Source organism: Bufo bufo, chromosome 4 (genome assembly GCF_905171765.1).
Source record: "Bufo bufo chromosome 4, aBufBuf1.1, whole genome shotgun sequence".
Classification (NCBI taxonomy): domain Eukaryota; kingdom Metazoa; phylum Chordata; class Amphibia; order Anura; family Bufonidae; genus Bufo; species Bufo bufo.
In genome coordinates, this window is record NC_053392.1 from 606,839,367 (window position 1) to 606,859,078 (window position 19,712).

General features: G+C 42.8%; 1 protein-coding gene across 2 annotated transcripts in view; it reads left to right on the plus strand.

The window, feature by feature from the left end:
* The window catches only part of GALNT14 (polypeptide N-acetylgalactosaminyltransferase 14), a 442,885-nt gene that overhangs the window by 280,207 nt on the left and 142,966 nt on the right, over nt 1–19,712 (plus strand). For both annotated transcript variants that reach the window (XM_040430606.1, XM_040430607.1), the window contains exon 3: nt 18,085–18,183. In XM_040430606.1, coding sequence (XP_040286540.1) covers nt 18,085–18,183 — 99 coding nt within the window. The remainder of the gene's footprint in view (nt 1–18,084; nt 18,184–19,712) is intronic.

A 19,712-nucleotide genomic window follows, 5' to 3' on the forward strand; every position in this document is an offset into this window, starting at 1 on the left:
AAATATAAAATGTCTTATTCAATTAAAAGTGATTACACATGCCCCCCCCCCCCACTCCTAATAGTACCGTACATCCTAACAGCTTCTGTACAACCCAGGCAGGCCGGTGCGTCACTCACTGACGTCACTTGCCTGCACCGCCTGCTTCATTCATAAAGTAGGCGGCGCAGGCACGTGACATCAGGGAGTTACGCTGCCGCCCGCCCGGCCTGCCTGCCTGCATTCTATTGAAGCTGTTAGGATGTACGGTAATAATAGGAGTGAGGGGGCATGTGTAATTACTTTTAATTGAATAAGACATTTTATATTTGAATATTGCAGCACTGGAGCGGCGGGGCTATAGTACAGTGACTGCACCGCCCCGCCGCTATTGCCGGCCGCCAGCTCCTCCTCCCAGTCCCTCCCCGCTCGCTCGTACATCGCAGCCTGCGATGTAAAACTGTCAGCATTCGCCCCATAAGACGCAGGGGCATTTTCCCCCATTTTGGGGGGAGAAAAAGTGCGTCTTATGGGGCGAAAAATACGGTAATAGTCCCGTGTTCAGAATCCAGGAAAACAAACAATCTGGCTGTTTGTCTTGCAGCCTTTTTTCTCTAACACCACAGCATACATGCACTCAAACCATCCCTCGATACTTTGAGCGAGACCAGCAGCGCTCCCTCATCCTTATGCGCATGCGCAAGATACAATTACTGTGGGAACTACGACCTTGGGACGCCCGGTCCATCACTCGATACTGAGAGCGAGGCCTCGAACACACCGCTGTCTGTCAGCGCATGCGCTGCGTCCAGAGGACTTCCAGCACGCGCCTGTTATAAAGACACGCTATCATTCTCTCAGATAGGCATACCTCCTCATACAAGCAGGCTTTCCTGTGATTTCTTTACACGCCCGCCATCCGAGCAGTCTCTCCAGAGGCACCAGGTATCTATATTGGCTCTTGTCTCCTTACATAATATACCCCTACCGCAAATCTAATAATTGCCTCATTCTAAGTATACGCTATCTTACCTCTCACAACATTCTTACATCATTCTTCCGTTCCCTCTCTCTGTGTGTACCCACATACTATATTGCAATGTCTATGGGGGTTCCTTTCCCCATTACTTTTCTCAGGAGGCTATGTACTGTATTGCTAGGTCTATTCTATGTAATCCCTTTATGCCATTTTATGAATGTAGACTGACTAATATATATTTCACTGTAGACTACTCCTCCATGTATATCTAAGAATAGTCATCATACTGTGAGGTTGATGGCACTGGTCGTGTAGACTGTTCATTACATTGATCTCCACATATTCAATATGCTCAGACTCACCATTTTTTGATAATTACTCTTTTCCTTAAGGACGTGATTGTTGATACATTTCACCGAATGGAACTCAGCCAGATTGTTTGTTTTCCTGTATTATGAACACGGGACTATTATATGTATGGAATCTATTATTGGATTTTGTTATTACCACTACCATGTCTCATGCTTTTTTATCTAATGTGCCTTTTTTGATTTTTTTCTATGTATATCACAGTCTGATGAAGGCCGGATTGTGGCCGAAACGTCACGTATATGATATGCCGCATTGCAAATTAAATGAATTCTATTGCACCGCATAAACTGGAGTTTGTATTCTTCTTGACGAAACGGGGTGGGAACCCGACTTCCAGTAGCGGACAGAAAACAGAGTGCCACAAAGTTTTTTCTTCAATATGGTAGTTCCTGAATTTAATGGAGGCCAGTATGGCACCAGTGGAGGTAGTATTTAGTGTAGGTTCCTGTCCGAAAGAGATCGCCTTGTCGTTGGCGGACAGGCATAAATTATTTTGTACAAAATGTATTTGCCAAGAATCTCACATTTATAACGTAGCATTAGTACTTTTTGTATAGTGAATATGGCATGATTGTATTTACTTTGTTATTGGTGTTTGCAGAGTGCTGCTGCATTGTGTTTGTTTTTGCTTTTGGGATTTATGTAATTGTAATTTACCTACAAATATAGGAGAAGGAAGGGAGGACAAGCGGAAGGAATCAGTTTAAGACAAGACATGTCAATAAAATTCAAAATTTATGACAAAAATTTCCTACAATTATCAAAATTTGCATTGTGTCAAAATTGTTACAAATTGTTACTGTTTTTAGAAGGACCTGATACCAAACTGTGAATGGGATTTATCTAAAGCAAACCAGTCCCCATATTCAGGGATGTAACTACAGACGATGAGGGTTCCACCCAGGCCCGAGTTCCTAAGGGTGCCCTAAAGGTTCCTGTGCCCAATATAAGGAGGCCAATAGTACAAATTAGCTAGAAGGAGCCCTGTTATAGATTTTGCATTGAGATCCAGAAGTTTCAGTTTACATTTAGCATACACTCCCCATAAAGAACAAAATATTATCTTTTTTTTTTATATTCCAAGTGGGGGATTACTTACCAGGTTCCAAGCTTGATTCATGAACGTTTTTTGTGTCTTTACTAGTCATTTGATTGGCTAAATCGATTGGACACTTGCCATTTGATTGGCTCAAATTTGCCTATAGCCATGCTATACCCTATCTGGCCACAAGGTGTGCAGTGAAGGAGAATTCTTTTCATGTAGGTGCATGTAGTACAATATTCCACAGCTCCACCTAGTGGTAGAAATTTTTACTGCGGTAAATTACATATTCCACACTACATGTTTACGAATTGTGTCTCCGTGTATAGAAGAAATGAAACTTGATGAGAATTTTAAGCATGTTATAGCTGAAGAGACTAACTAGAGAGCATTTTCACCTGTTTTCTATGGATTTCTACAGACAGCAGGGGCTACCATATTTTTCATCCTTAGGCCTCTTTCACACGACCGTTTTTTTTTTCCGTTTACGGGCCATTTTTTTGCGTTCCTTATACGGACCGTATACGGAACCATTCATTTCAATGGTTCCGCCCTAAAAAAAACGGAATGTACTCCGTATGCATTCCGTTTCCGTTCCGTTGAAAGATAGAACATGTCCTATTATTGTCCGCAAATCACGTTCCGTGGCTCCATTCAAGTCAATGGTCCGCAAAAAAAAAACGGAACACATACAAAAATGCATCCGTATGTCTTCCGTATCTGTTCCGTTTTTGCGGAACTATCTATTGAAAATGTTATGCCCAGCCCAATTTTCTCTATGTAATTACTGTATACTGTATATGCCATATGGAAAAACGGAACCACAACGGAAACAAAAAGCGGAACAACGGATCCGTGAAAAACGGACAGCAAAACACTGAAAAAGCCATACGGTTGTGTGAAAGAGGCCTTAGAGGTAACCTGAAGATAACTGAAGTATGGAGGATCTGCTCCCCTCCTCTAGTCACACCTGTTAGGTTTAGTCTGATTACTCAGAACTGCACTGCAATTAGTAATTAACAACTTTGGAGGATACATAACAGCTAGAAAATTTGTGCTCACACAAGCCAAATATCTTAAACAGTTATAGCATTGGATGCCATAAAAATGAGGAATTGCAAACATTAGGGGCAAATGCTGCTGCTGCTTTTTTTGTTTTTGAAACAGCACAACCCTTGTCTGTGGGCTGTTTCTGGTATCAAGGGGACAGAGCTGCCATGCCAGCCACTGTTGATGACAGGCTGAAAAGAGACTTGCGTCCATCCAGTTCAACCAATTATCCCGAAGAACTGTAGGAAAGTCAGGAACGTAATGAAGGGTAGTCAGCAGAGAGACAATGCAGATGAAGCAAGCCAGAGGATTAGATGGAACCATTATCAGAAGACAGGCCAGCAGTTAGTACCAGGAGTAGAACCACAGGCACCAGATGACAAATCCAAAGGGTAAGGCAAGTGTTTGGAAGCAAAGTCGAAGTCAGGATGGGAGACAAAATAGGAAAAGAGCGAAACAAAGGCTGTACCGTAATCTTCATGTGAGGTACACAAGCCGGAGTCGCCTTTCAATAGGTAGTCAGGCCCGAAGTCATCGAAACGCACCAGTTGCCTTTACAACCTGATGCGACTGGTTGAGCAGGGAAGAAGAGCTGGAAGACATTAGTAGTCACTGGGACAACATACGTGTCTAATTGCCCAGTAACTCGAAGCAGTTGGAGCTGGACCAGCAGCTTCAACCAGTTTAGTATAAAATGATACAAAAAGTTCCCAATTATAAACTCCTTTAGTGTCACCATTGTAAAGAACTCACACTCGGGCTTTAAAACTGCGCTTCCTTCTCTGGTAAGGGTGCCGGCAGTGCTTGGGTGGTGCACCTGGTTCCCAGGCTAAGAAAATCTGTGGCTTCTGTTCCAGTTATAGGCATTCCTACCCTGTTGTCTTTCCGTTTGGAGTCTGCACAATACCGTATCCTCGTTCTTCCTTGACTTCCATTACCTGACCTTGTCTTGTTTGACTATGCTACTGTCCATTCCACCCTGTTCTGCTTGACCTCCAACCTTTTAGCCTTTGCTCTAATATCTCAGGCTCATCATTCTACTGACAGTGGTATCTTCTGACATTGACTTGTCATTGAGGCACCAACCGGTTCCTCTGTATTCTGGTTCCACCTCAGTGGATCAAACACTGGACTAGCTTAGGACACCAAAGTCCTTGGGCCATCTGGGTACCTTGATACAAACTAAGGGGGGTCCTGGTCGGTTCACTTCCAGGGAATGTAACATTACATATCATCTTCCATATGACTTATTGCATCCTCATGGATGTATGGCCCTTGATGGTGGATATTTTTTGGCAGCAGAATTTTTCGCTCTTCTGCTTAGTAGGCAGTTACCGTACTCCACAATCGTTCAGCCGCCGCTTGGCCTTTACAATTGCACTTAGTGCAGAGTCAGCCATTTAAGCGGCAGTAGCCGGAGGTACTAAGAACTCATCACTTAGGGGATTGTGTTCATTATTATAGCACTTTTCTAGCTAAAAGCTGCAATTTTCACTCGTGCAGAGGCATTAAATTGCAATTACTCTGGATGTAATTGTCACACAGAATAATTATGAACACGCTGAATGAAATGCTCATTGAAGCTAAAGTTTTACCAGTAAAACAAAACTGGAAGAGGTTTTGAATGGCCCAAATGTGAGGATTGCAGTACTCAAAGCAGATTTTAATTTTTGTTTGCAGGTACTGTATGTTCAGAAGTAGGAATTGCTGATGCAGAGTCACACTCTGTCGGACTTAATAATAAACCTTTCTTTTTAAAATTTTGCACAGGATTTTTTTATTAGATTTATGTAGAGTCTGCTTCTCCTATTTTAACCTTTTAGGGCTTTGATTGGTTAGCATTGCTCTGTTATAGCATTTGGGCCATGGCAGCGACCTTTGGTGCTCTTCCTAGAGGAAGAGGTCCTATCTCAGGTTGGTCTTGTTCTCAAAGCAAATATGGCATGAAGACAGTTTGGGGGTGCCAGGATCTGCAGTCGTGGGTAGTTAGGAGTGTGCAGGTGTCAAGCAACTGCTGGAACAGGTCTAATTTTTTATCTTCCCCTCTCAGCAAAGAGTTTTATGGGCCCCAATTAGTTATGGCCACCTTCAACATCTAGAGAACACCTTTAAGGATCTCTCTGTTCCTTGCCTGTTGTGCTTCTCTCTCTAGGCTCTTGATGTTCTTCCTACCCCTTCCATTGGTCGCTCGTTTTCTTCATTCTCAACCCTTTATCCATTCTCTCCTTTCTCAACTACATGTCAGCAACTGTCCCTTTCAGAGTCCAGTTGGGCCCTTCAGGTTCTGGGCTCCATAGCACCTATTATGCCTTGCCACGTTACCCTCTTGGCCATGGTTTTGAATCCAACCTAGGGAAATATTTGAATGAAGCTTTTATAATCCTTCATTCTCTCCAAAAACATTTGGGAATCCTAGGAGTTCATTCCAAGGTAAACCTAACAAAAATAAAGGCCTCACTCTCTTCGGTCTTCTGGCCGACACGTACTGAAGGTTTTCCAGATGGCCGAGAGGTCTTTTTTCAAGTGCTACAGAAAAATAACTTTTTTTTTAAATAGAAAAGTTGGACTTTTCTCTCTGTTCCATATCAAGAAGTCTGATGGTGCCAATAGGTTGACCATGGGATAGTCGACAATGGGTTCTGGTAGTGGGATCTATGCACACGGTTTAGTTATAGCATATGTGCCCTACCAATAGTCCTGATTTTGGGAGGACAATCCCACAAACTGGACAAAAAAAGGTGCAGGATTTTTGCAAATTAATCCCAAAAGTGGGTACTCTTGGGTGGCTTCCAGGGCAGAGCTTAAAGTCTTTGGGAAATGTTTGTAACTATGCTACAGGGGGTGCTAAGGAAAGGGTCACACCCAGGCCCTAGAGTCTGAGTGAGCCCAAAACTGCCTCTGATACTATAAATGGCACATCAGGCCCTGTTACAGATTTTGCATTGGGTCCCTGGAGCTTCAAGATACACCTTTGCCCCCTGGGGGGGGGTCCAGTCACACAGGACAGGGCAGTCCAAGCTGGATAATTTTAATGTATCCTGAAAAGCATGTAGTAGGTGGCCATAGTAAAAATTAAAACTGGACCCCCGCTCCCTCTTATAGTTGCTGATTAGTCCTCCCATGCTGTATACAGCATTTAGGCCCTTTGCCTGCTTGATGTCCACCTCAATCCTGAGCCTTGTAGGAGAGATGGGCATCAAGGAATTTTGACCAGTTCTAGCTCTTTTTTGCCAAAGTTTCGGTACCCAAGGAGATAGGAAAAACAAGCTAATGATGGCCGGCCTCTGAGGTATACGTCCCTCTTAGGTATACGCCCTTGCTGAGCATGTTCGGAGTAGGTTTCAGGCATTTCTAGAGAGACGACGGCCCTGGCCCTGGGTATACGTCCCTCTTAGGTGTACGCCCTTGCTGAGCACGTTCGAAGTAGATTTCAGGCATTTCTAGAGATACAGGTTGTTTTTCTTATTTCTATGCATTAATATTTTCCTGATGCATTTAATTAATAAACATTACATCAATTAAAACACTTTTCTAACATGTGACCTGTAAATTGAACACTGGGGGAAAAGCCAATTTAAATCCGAAGACTTCAGTCAGCACCGTTTCCCTGTCCCGTGAGAAATTACTGTGCAATTTAAAATGTGCCATTAACCAAGAGAAAAAAAGATGGAAATCACTGAAACAGCATTTTACTGCACAAGTGAATTCTCGTGTATTCCGCTGCATACGGCGCGACCTAGTTTAATATCATCCGGTAATCACTGGCGGTGTTGAGCCTCGGACCCAGCGCGCCAGCCATTAATATTAGATGCTGTTAATTAAAGATTGGAATATGTAATATTACTCAGGTGTAATCTTACAAAGTAGCAAAAATACAATGGCAGTCTCCCCGCTGCAGGGGGCGCTGCCGACGATCTGGCGCTCAAAGCTACTGTCTTTCACTATTTTTCAAAGTTTGGCGGTAGCAGCATACTATAACTCTGTTAGGCCACTTTCATACGGGCGTTGCGGGAAAAGGTGCGGGTGCGTTGCGGGAACATGCACGATTTTTTCCGCGCGAGTGCAAAACATTGTAATGCGTTTTGCACGCGCGTGAGAAAAATCGGCATGTTTGGTACCCAAACCCGAACTTCTTCACAGAAGTTCGGGCTTGGTATCGGTGTTCTGTAGATTGTATTATTTTCCCTTATAACATGGTTATAAGGTAAAATAATAGCATTCTGAATACAGAATGTACAGGGAGTGCAGAATTATTAGGCAAGTTGTATTTTTGAGGATTAATTTTATTATTGAACAACAACCATGTTCTCAATGAACCCAAAAAACTCATTAATATCAAAGCTGAATATTTTTGGAAGTAGTTTTTAGTTTGTTTTTAGTTTTAGCTATTTTAGGGGGATATCTGTGTGTGCAGGTGACTATTACTGTGCATAATTATTAGGCAACTTAACAAAAAACAAATATATACCCATTTCAATTATTTATTTTTACCAGTGAAACCAATATAACATCTCAACATTCACAAATATACATTTCTGACATTCAAAAACAAAACAAAAACAAATCAGTGACCAATATAGCCACCTTTCTTTGCAAGGACACTCAAAAGCCTGCCATCCATGGATTCTGTCAGTGTTTTGATCTGTTCACCATCAACATTGCGTGCAGCAGCAACCACAGCCTCCCAGACACTGTTCAGAGATGTGTACTGTTTTCCCTCCTTGTAAATCTCACATTTGATGATGGACCACAGGTTCTCAATGGGGTTCAGATCAGGTGAACAAGGAGGCCATGTCATTAGATTTTCTTCTTTTATACCCTTTCTTGCCAGCCACGCTGTGGAGTACTTGGACGCGTGTGATGGAGCATTGTCCTGCATGAAAATCATGTTTTTCTTGAAGGATGCAGACTTCTTCCTGTACCACTGCTTGAAGAAGGTGTCTTCCAGAAACTGGCAGTAGGACTGGGAGTTGAGCTTGACTCCATCCTCAACCCGAAAAGGCCCCACAAGCTCATCTTTGATGATACCAGCCCAAACCAGTACTCCACCTCCACCTTGCTGGCGTCTGAGTCGGACTGGAGCTCTCTGCCCTTTACCTGCGACCCTGTTGACTATTTTGAATGAAACGCTTGATTGTTCGATGATCACGCTTCAGAAGCTTTGCAATTTTAAGAGTGCTGCATCCCTCTGCAAGATATCTCACTATTTTTGACTTTTCTGAGCCTGTCAAGTCCTTCTTTTGACCCATTTTGCCAAAGGAAAGGAAGTTGCCTAATAATTATGCACACCTGATATAGGGTGTTGATGTCATTAGACCACACCCCTTCTCATTACAGAGATGCACATCACCTAATATGCTTAATTAGTAGTAGGCTTTCGAGCCTATACAGCTTGGAGTAAGACAACATGCATAAAGAGGATGATGTGGTCAAAATACTCATTTGCCTAATAATTCTGCACGTAGTGTATAGTACAATAGCGCTGGAGGGGTTAAAAATAAATAAATAATAATTTAACTCACCTTAATCCACTTGATCGCGCAGCCCGGCTTCTCTTCTGTCTTCTTTGCTGTGTGCAGGAAAAGGACCTGTGGTGACGTCACTCCGTTCATCACATGGTCCGTCACATGATGGTGATGGATCATGTGATGACCGGAGTGACGTCACCACAGTTCCTTTTCCTGCACACAGCAAAGAAGACAGAAGGAGATGCCGGCTGTGCGATCAAGTGGATTAAGGTGAGTTAAATAATTTTTAATTTTTTTTAACCCCTCCAGCGCTATTGTACTATGCATTCTGTATTCAGAATGCTATTATTTTCCCTTATAACCATGCTATAAGGGAAAATAATAATGATCGGGTCCCCATCCCGATCGTCTCCTAGCAACGGTGCGTGAAAATCGCACCGCATCCGCACTTGCTTGCGGATGCTTGCGATTTTTACGCAACCCCATTCATTTCTATGGGGCCTGCGTTACGTGAAAACCGCACAAAGAGGAGCATGCTGCGATTTTCACGCAACGCACAAGTGATGCGTGAAAATCACCGCTCGTGTGCACAGCCCCATAGAAATGAATGGGTCTGGATTCAGTGCGGGTGCAATGCGTTCAACTCACGCATCGCATCCGCGCGGAATGCTCGCCCGTGTGAAAGGGGCCGTATTTAGGCAGCTGTATAGAAGTGTTATTTGGCCACCGTGTGGCGCTGTTATTTATACGCCGCATACATAACAGATATATCACGTGTTGAGGAATGGCCAGCATGCCACCCTATAGCACACCGTGCCTAGTGAGGCAGTTCTAACACAAAGTGTACAGTATGATGGCCACGTGCCACTTGTAATAAATATGGGCCTATATGTTCAGATCTTGGACCATAAAGGACCATAATTTGCAGAGGTTCTGCCACCTATGCCATCACTTGCAAATGGATCAGGTTCTGACCTGTGGGACCCCCAGAGATGGCTAGAATGAAGGAGTCCCATTTGAATTGTTTTGCCCGCTCAGTGCCACTGCCATCCTGGTGCTCGCCGCCTCGTCACTCTCTAACAGGCATTGAGAAAATACCTAAGGGTCAACTTCCTATCCCGATTCGGCATGCCCTTCTGACCTTGTTCTGCTTCCTGCTGCTTTCTACTTCCGGTCCCAGTTGGACATGCTGTTTCCACACTGCTCTGGTCTCTGCTGCTCTCTAATTCCTCTCCTAATTCGGCCAGTAACGGACCTCAGCAGTGACCCACCTTAGCCAGCGAGCACTTTCTCTGCAGTTCTGATGTGTGGAGGAAGTGGCCTAACTAGTGGTTGTGCACGGGCAGCAGTCACATCCAGGTTCTGGTACCTGACGGAGCCCATAGGGTCTATAGTTTCCTGTTATTAACCACTTCAGAATCCAGTCACGTTTACATCCATATGTGTGATTGATACCAGCCGCTTCTCTGCTGCTTTAGAATCAGCTGCTGCCTTTTTAGGTGTACTGGCCCTTTAAGGCTGATGAATTTCTAATTCCTCATTAATGATGTTGTGGCCGTGCTGACGCGTTTCACATCGATTTAATGAGCTGTAATATATCTGTTAATTCACCGTCCGATAATGATATCACTCTTTTGCTGGCGACACATAATCTCGCTGTAATGTTGTCATCGTTGGCCGCGTTTCAGCGTCTCGCGCTATATTTAATGTGCGGGAGCTGGAATCTTAATTTCTTTTAAAAACTCCTTCCAAGAGCCACTTCATCTTCATTACCCGACAGAGGTGTCACATAGCAAGAGGCAGTAAAAAAAAATCCGCCAACCGATAAAGAAAACCGTTATAGCACACAGCAATCACTTACATGTGACCCGCCCACAGCGACATGTGCTAAAGTATACCGAGGGGTTAAAGGGAGGAAAATGAGGGTTACACTTCCCGAAATCTCTGTATATCAGATAACAGACCCCAAGTTTATAATTATGTGACACCAGAATTTCCCATGTTATATTAAGGAATGAGTAAATGGGGGGGGGGGGGGGGGGTACACAATACACACCTCAGCTGCTGCAGAACCTCATAATACACACCTCAGCTGCTGCAGAACCTCATAATACACCCCTCAGCTGCTGCAGAACATAATAATACACACCTCAGCTGCTGCAGAACATCATAATACACACCTCAGCTGCTGCAGAACCTCATAATACACCCCTCAGCTGCTGCAGAACCTCATAATACACACCTCAGCTGCTGCAGAACATCATAATACACCCCTCAGCTGCTGCAGAACCTCATAATACACACCTCAGCTGCTGCAGAACCTCATAATACACACCTCAGCTGCTGCAGAACATCATAATACACACCTCAGCTGCTGCAGAACCTCTTGCTACACACCTCAGCTACTGAGCAGGCAAAAGTTGCAGATTCGGCCCCAAATCCCTTTTGCGACCGAATCAGCGACAGATATACCCGGGCAGTGATGAGACTCCTCCAGATGCTGTGTAATCGCCGTCGCCCTTTACCGGTATTATTGACCGGATCCATTAAAGCGTAATTAATAAGCCGCTGTTTCTGAGAAGTCGCGGCTTTTTTCTGCAGAGAATAAAATCTTTCCAGAAGTTACTTTTGTGCAAAGAGATTAATTTCGTTTCTGCATAAACCGTCTTTGATGTGACGGGAGGAATTCATGAGCTGAAACTACAAAGGCTGAAAGGACTTTGATGGTTTATACAAGATCCTGAGCCGCGGACAACATCTCGCCGGCAAATCTGCGCAAATTGTCTTACAACCGTTCAGATGTCATTAGGGTTTCGCATTTCGCTTCTCAACATAAAATCCTGGAGGGATTGCGGCTGTAGATGAGGGTGCGGACACATCCCATCACCTGCCCGTGAGGCACAGGCGACTCCGCCACCGCCCGCTATCGCATATGTCAGTCACGGTTAGCCAGGGAGGCCGCTCTGCTTCTACATCTCCCCTGTTTACATTGCTATATACTAATACAGTTGTGTGCAAAAGTAAGTGCGCACCTTGTCACATGCATAGGGAGACTACAGAAACATAAAAGTGTAATAAAATATATATAATAAAACATAATTTATAAAGCAAAAAACTTTACTACTTTAAAGCTTTTGTGAAAAAAGTAAGATCGCCCCTTGTCATATACATACAGATAATATCAATGTTGGAAATATCAAAGGTAATACAAAAACTGTAATATTTCATAAATATATATATATATATTTTTTTTTTTTTTTTTTTTTTTAAAGTAAGTGCACCTCACTTATTGTCACGGATGGTGTTGCAGAAAGCTGGAACTTATAAATAAACATCCGACTGGCTTGATCCCAAACTAAGGAGCATATGGGTGAGCCCTAGAAAACCCCTAGAGCTCTCCCTGACTGCTATGCCCATGCAAAGGCCTTTATGGTAGACGATTGCATGCCCACGTACCTCATACTGTGTGACACCTAAAAACCCTATAATAGTGAGGGGACACGACCACCGGCTCCCTGCACTTAATACGGACGGAGTCAGGGTCACCTAGAATCAAGTCAGCAAGGAAACACAAATAAAGGAAAAAGACTTATCTGAGGAATCAGCAGTAGCAGCCTCCAGCAGTGAACAACTCATCCAGGAAGAAGTATAAACCGCAAAGTGAGGCAGTATGGGAGGGAATATAAAGGAAGACAATCAGTGCAAATAGGTGACAGCTGGAAGAAGGAAAGGAGATGAGAAAGTGAAACCAAAACAAAGAACATCATACAACAGGTAGAGAAGAACGTCTGCCAGATCTTCTCCAGAGCTGGCGGTGACACTTATCTGCAGGTTGTGTGGGGTATTGCAGCTCCATTTACTGGAATGTTTGGAGTTTTAATGAATAATAGTAATAATTGGGGCTGAGCTGCGATACCAGATACAACCTGTGGATAAGAGTGGCGCTGTTTAAAAAAAAAAAAAAAAGCCAAGTTTTTCTGATCCTGGACAGCCTGTTGGCCCATCTCACATATATTGGTGGCCTATCACCTGTGGGACCAGCACCTACTGTATCTCTAGAACGGAGCCTGCAAAGTGAAGGAGAGCAGGGTGAGCGAGGTGCATGTGCGGCTCCCCTCCATTCATTTCTATGGGCGTGCCAAAAATAGTAGAGCAACGCCCTTCGCTGCTTTTGGAAGTCCCATAAAAATGAATGGAGGCAGCCGCGAATGCGCGGTCCATTCTCCTTCACTTTGCAGGCTCCGTTCTAGAGATAGGTGCGGGTCCCAGAGGTGATATTCCGCCGTTGTAGGGGATGGGCCAACCCATTGGCCACATTCCAAAGGCCATAACTTTTGATCTTCCTCTTAGTGATGATGAGGGTTGAGCGAATCAAAGTATACGAAGTGGACTTCAATCCGAATTTCAGGGAAAATTCAATTCACCGCGAAGCCGAATTTCCTCGATCAATTTTCTCTGAAATGGCGGTAAAAATAATCATACTCACCTCATCCATTTGAGCGAGAAGAGGCCACCGCGGCCATCTTGATTGAAGATCCCGCGGGCGAGATTGACATCACACACCACCCGAGATTTTGCACAGTGTCTTCAATCAAGATGGCCGCTGCGGCCTCTTCGCGCTCAAATAGATAAGGTGAGTATTTATCTATTTTTAACTGATTAACCCCTGAAAGGCCTAATTTTTCATCTCAGATGCTGCAATCAGCAATGAACGCGCCACCTGAGTGGTTCAGTGACTGGGGGCGGCGCAATCGCCTTTCCACGTCATTGCGTCCTCTACTTACAAAGAAATTCGCTTTTTGACAAAGTAATTTGCCACAAAGTAGCTGGATCAAATTTTTGTAAACTTCGCTCATCACCAGTGAGGATTTAGTTTTTCGCAGGACTGGTTGTAATAATATTTAGTTGGGTTCACGTTGTTTATTTATTAATCTTCAGTATTTTTTGGCGGGGATGGATCATGTGATGGACCATGTGATAGGTGCAGTGATGTCACCACAGGTCCTTTTCCTCACAGATGAAGACAGAAGGAGATGCCGGCAGCGCGAACAAGTGGATTAAGGTGAGTTAAATTATTTTTTAGTTTTTTTTTAACCCCTCCAGCCCTATTGTATTCAGAATGCTGTTATTTTCTCTTATAACCATGTTATAAGGGAAAATAATAATGATCGGGTCTCCATCCCGATCGTCTCCTAGAATCCATGATCTCACTGACGTGTATCAGGCCCGGCCTCGGGCTTTCCCTCAGGCCTGGAGGCTGGTGGTGTTTTTTCCTGACATATTGACATGTCCTGTTTTGCTGTTATGGAGTTTATTAATTACCTTTTATTATTATTATTACTGTTTTCTGCTGAGGGGATTTGAGAAGAAAAACTATTTGCCGTTGCTTTTTTGTTTTATACCTTCGTTATGCAGTATAAACGCTGTATGTAACTTTGCTCTGCATTATTCTATTTTATGATTTCAAGCTCCATTTGTTTATTAAAAATGGGTAATTTTTTTGACTGTCAGTTTCTTTATTTTTTATTTTTTTTTCCCCATGTGCAGGTATTTTTGATTTTAATTTTTGTTTTTACATTGGCAAGTTTGTTTTGTTTCTAAAACCTATGACTTTGGCAGTTTTTTTTTAACCATGCCAGTTTGTTGTTTCTTTGACAGTTTTTTTGTTTGGAAGTTCAAATTTTTTCCTTTTTTTTTTTTTTTCAGTCTGGCGGGGTATTTTTTTATTTATTTTTTTACTTTGTTAGTTTAATTTTTCTTTGGGAGTCTTTTTAGTTTAGTTTGGCTTTTTTTTTTTTTTTACATGCTTTTTCAGCTTTTTATTTTGTTTTTACATTTCTTTCTCTTTTTCTTCCAAGGAAACTGATTACGTGATTACTTGCGTAATACACTGTAAGGCCTCCTGCACACGACAGTATTTTTTCACGGTCCGCAAAACGGGGTTCCGTTGGTCCGTGATCCGTGACCGTTTTTTTGTCCGTGGGTCTTCCTTGATTTTTGGAGGATCCACGGAAATGAAAAATGAAAAAAAAATCTAAGTCAAGTTTGCCATTGAAATGATAGGAAAAAACGGACACGGATCACGGACGCGGATGACAATCTTGTGTGCATCCGTGATTTTTCACGGACCCATTGACTTGAATGGGTCCGCGAACCGTTCACCGTGAAAAAAATAGGACAGGTCATATTTTTTTCACGGCCAGGAAACACGGATCACGGATGCGGCTGCCAAACGGTGCATTTTCCAATTTTTCCACGGACCCATTGAAAGTCAATGGGTCCGCGAAAAAAAACGGAAAACAGAACCACGGACACGGATGCACACAACAGTACAGAACCTAATATAGAAAAAATTTAGAAAAATCTACTTAACAGATCATTAACAAGCAGTGTTTCTCTGAAAACCAATATATTTGTTAGGCCCCCGACTGCTGTAGTAACTGCTCAGCTCCCTGTGATCGTATTGCAGGGACGTTGATCATCCACCAGAGGGAGCCGTCTCTCCTTGTCGGAGCTCTTCATCATCATGGCAGGATTCTTGCACCACTGACGCTAATAGCAGCTGTGACTGGACTTGCCCTTTAAATGTTCATCTTCAGTAGTAAAAAGTCTCCTGTTTCCTATCACGTTAGACCCAAGGACTTAATTAATTTCAACCTTTAAATTTTCTCATCCTTTGCCCCTCAGTAGTGTCTTATTATCATAACTGATGACATTTCGGGGACTCATTGACGTCTTCATCCGAAATGTCACAATTTAACACTTTTTAGCGAGACTGGCTATAAGATCTGCGGAGAAACAGCAAAAATTACAACATTTAAGTACTGTACAGTATGTCGCCATTGTCCTGGGTGAAAACTGCAATCCCACAGATATTCCTATAAATGCCGCAGTGCAAACCCCCACCTCCATGATATAATATACACACATTTTATTTTAGGGTCAACATTCACTGTTTATTCATGTCAATTCTACCTGCAGAAGAATCCTCGTTTTTATTTTGTGATAAATTATATAATTCTGTCTACTTGCAGCCACCTCTAGGGGGAGCTAAGTGTATATGGATTCATACAACTGGTACTGACCTCAGTGAGGGCTGTATACATCTCGGTGCAGAGATATCGTCCATGTGGTGTCTGCAGGTAGACAGTATTTGTCTGGGCAAGCAGGGGAAGCAGTCATATGCCATAGCTCTATAGTGGGTATGTAACTACTGCTGGTGTATTACATTTATTAAGAGCTTGTCCATTAGTCCAGGATCTAAAAAAAATTAATTCATAAAAAGCCACATTCATTCAATAGCGGTGAACTACAATACTAAGCACAATGAATGTGAATACCACTCTGGGATACAATACAGGATGTAACTCAGGATAAGTACAGGATAAGTAATGTATGTACACAGTGACTGCACCAGCAGAATAGTGAGTGCAGCTCTGGGATACAATACAGGATGTAACTCAGGATAAGTACAGGATAAGTAATGTATGTACACAGTGACTGCACCAGCAGAATAGTGAGTGCAGCTCTGGGATACAATACAGGATGTAACTCAGGATAAGTACAGGATAAGTAATGTATGTACACAGTGACTGCACCAGCAGAATAGTGAGTACAGCTCTGGAGTATAATACAGGATGTAACTCAGGATAAGTACAGGATAAGTAATGTATGTACACAGTGACTGCACCAGCAGAATAGTGAGTGCAGCTCTGGAGTATAATACAGGATGTAACTCAGGATAAGTACAGGATAAGTAATGTATGTACACAGTGACTGCACCAGCAGAATAGTGAGTGCAGCTCTGGGGTATAATACAGGATGTAACTCAGGATCAGTACAGGATAAGTAATGTAATGTATGTACACAGTGACTCCTCCAGCAGAATAGTGAGTGCAGCTCTGGAGTATAATACAGGATGTAACTCAGGATCAGTACAAGATAAGTAATGTAATGTGTGTACACAGTGACTGCACCAGCAGAATAGTGAGTGCAGCTCTGGAGTATAATACAGGATGTAACTCAGGGTCAGTACAGGATAAGTAATGTAATGTATGTACACAGTGACTCCTCCAGCAGAATAGTGAGTGCAGCTCCAGAGAATAATACAGGATGTAACTCAGGATCAATACAGGATAAGTAATGTAATGTATGTACACAGTGACTGCACCAGTAGAATATTGAGTGCAGCTCTAGAGAATAATACAGGATGTAACTCAGGATCAGTACAGGATAAATAATGTATTGTATGTACACAGTCACTGCACCAGCAGAATAGTGAGTGCAGCTCTGGAGTATAATACAGGATGTAACTCAGGATCAGTACAGGATAAGTAATGTAATGTATGTACACAGTGACTCCACCAGCAGAATAGTGAGTGCAGCTCTGGAGTATAATACAGGATGTAACCCAGGATCAGTACAGGATAAGTAATGTATGTACACAGTGACTCCACCAGCAGAATAATTAGTGCAGCTCTGGAGTATAATACAGGATGTAACTCAGGAACAGTACAGGATAAGTAATGTATGTACACAGTGACTCCACCAGCAGAATAGTAAGTGCATCTCTGGAGTATAATACAGGATGTAACTCAGGATCAGTACAGGATAAGTAATGTAATGTATGTACACAGTGACTCCACCAGCAGAATAGTGAGTGCAGCTCTGGAGTATAATACAGGATGTAACTCAGGATCAGTACAGGATAAGTAATGTAATGTATGTACAGTGACTGCACCAGCAGAATAGTGAGTGCAGCTCTGGAGTATAATACAGGATGTAACTCAGGATCAGTACAGGATAAGTAATGTAATGTACACAGTGACTGCACCAGCAGAATAGTGAGTGCAGCTCTGGAGTATAATACAGGATGTAACTCAGGATCAGTACAGGATAAGTAATGTAATGTATGTACACAGTGACTGCAGCAGCAGAATAGTGAGTGCAGCTCTGGAGTATAATACACGATGTAACTCAGGATCAGTACAGGATAAGTAATGTAATGTATGTACAAAATGACTCAACTTTTATCTAAATTGAAATATTGGGTTCACCCTTTATTATGAAAAGATGTAAAGGAATCTGAGAACCTTCTGACTATTGGATAAATGGCTTTGCCACTAGTCATAAATGTAGAGGTTTTTTTTCTATTTTGATGGATCTTCTTATTTGGTAATTGCTCTGTTTTTCAGATGTACTGAGCTTCACTACCCATCAAATCTTCCACCTACGAGTATCATTATTACCTTTCACAATGAGGCTCGATCCACACTTCTGAGAACGATTAGGAGGTAAGATAAATCCTGTGACAGGAGTGTGTCATTCGTTCACACATGGTGTGCACTGTAAATTCTCATCACATTGTTTCTTCTGCAGTGACATTGCAGGTTATCATCTGAAATGCCACTAATTAAAACACTCACCGGAACAGCCAAAAAGCTGCTCTGAGATGACAGTCGGGTTGAAGGTTGCAGCGATTCATGGAAGGAGTTGCTGACATTTCCTATTGAGCTGTCTCATTTTATACTCAGGAATTCTTCAGCAATTAGCAAAAGATGAGAACAAAAATCAATATAATAGAAGCGTCTCCGGAGAGAAATACCAAAATCTCCAAGAAGTAAACAAAATTTAAGTTTAAATAGTTTCTTATTCTAAATGCAGAATCTCATTATCTGTCTTGAAATAAGGCTTAATATTGTGCACAGAAATAAACTTTAGCAACAGGGTTTATGCCCAAGCCATCCCGGACGAGCCCCCAAAAAAGAGTAATGTTCTATTTATGTTTCCCACTTATATAGCGCTGACATATTCCGCGGCACTTTACAGACTTATTCGCTGTCTCCATTGGATTTCACAATCTGAGCCCCCAACTCGTATGTATTTTGAGTGTGGGAGGAAACCAGAGTACCTGGAGGAAAGCCACACAAAAACAGGGAGAACATACAGCAGATCTGAACCTAGGACTGTAGGACACCAGCACGGCCATGCTAACCACTGAACTACCGGGCCGCGTACTGATATTGACCATCAGGTCCTGTAAAGATGTTGTAAGTTGTATGCGACGCAGGTTAGAAAAACATATACTTGGTCTGTACAATGTTTAGGTAGGTGGTATGTGTCACATCCATATGATGTCACCACCCAAGGTTACCCTGCAGAACATTTCCCAGAGCATCACACTGCTTCCGCTGACTTGTCTTCTTTCCATGGTGCATCCTGGTGCCATCTCTTCTCCGGGTAGGTACATAGACCCAACCACCATTCGACAGGCCAGGCTTCCTTCTTCCATTGCCCCTTTGTCCAGTCTGGACACTCACATGCCCATTGTAGGTACTTCCAGTGTTGAGAGGAGTCATCATGGGCATTTTTTTTATAGCAAAATGTTATTTCCTATGCATCCCTGCACCTTGTTAGCAATTAGCTTTACAGTAGCTATTCTGCTGAATTGGACAATCTCACTCCTCACAGATACCAATGAGCCTATAGCTCCCTTGAGTCTTTTGCCAGTTTATTGCTTGTCCTTCGTCAGACCACTTTTGGTAGGTACTATCCACTACGTTCTGGGAACCCACCGCAAGACCAGCTGTTTTGGAGATGCCCTGACCCCAGTCATCTAAGCATTACAATTTGGCCCTTGTCACAGTTGCTCAGATCCTTCCACCATCTTATATCTATCTATATATCTATCTCATATCTATCTATCTATCTATCTATCTATCTATCTATCTATCTATCTATCTATCTATCTATCATCACTTGTATAATAAATGATCACACTGAAGGGCCACCAGAAGTAAGGTGGAGGAGACAACCACAGGTG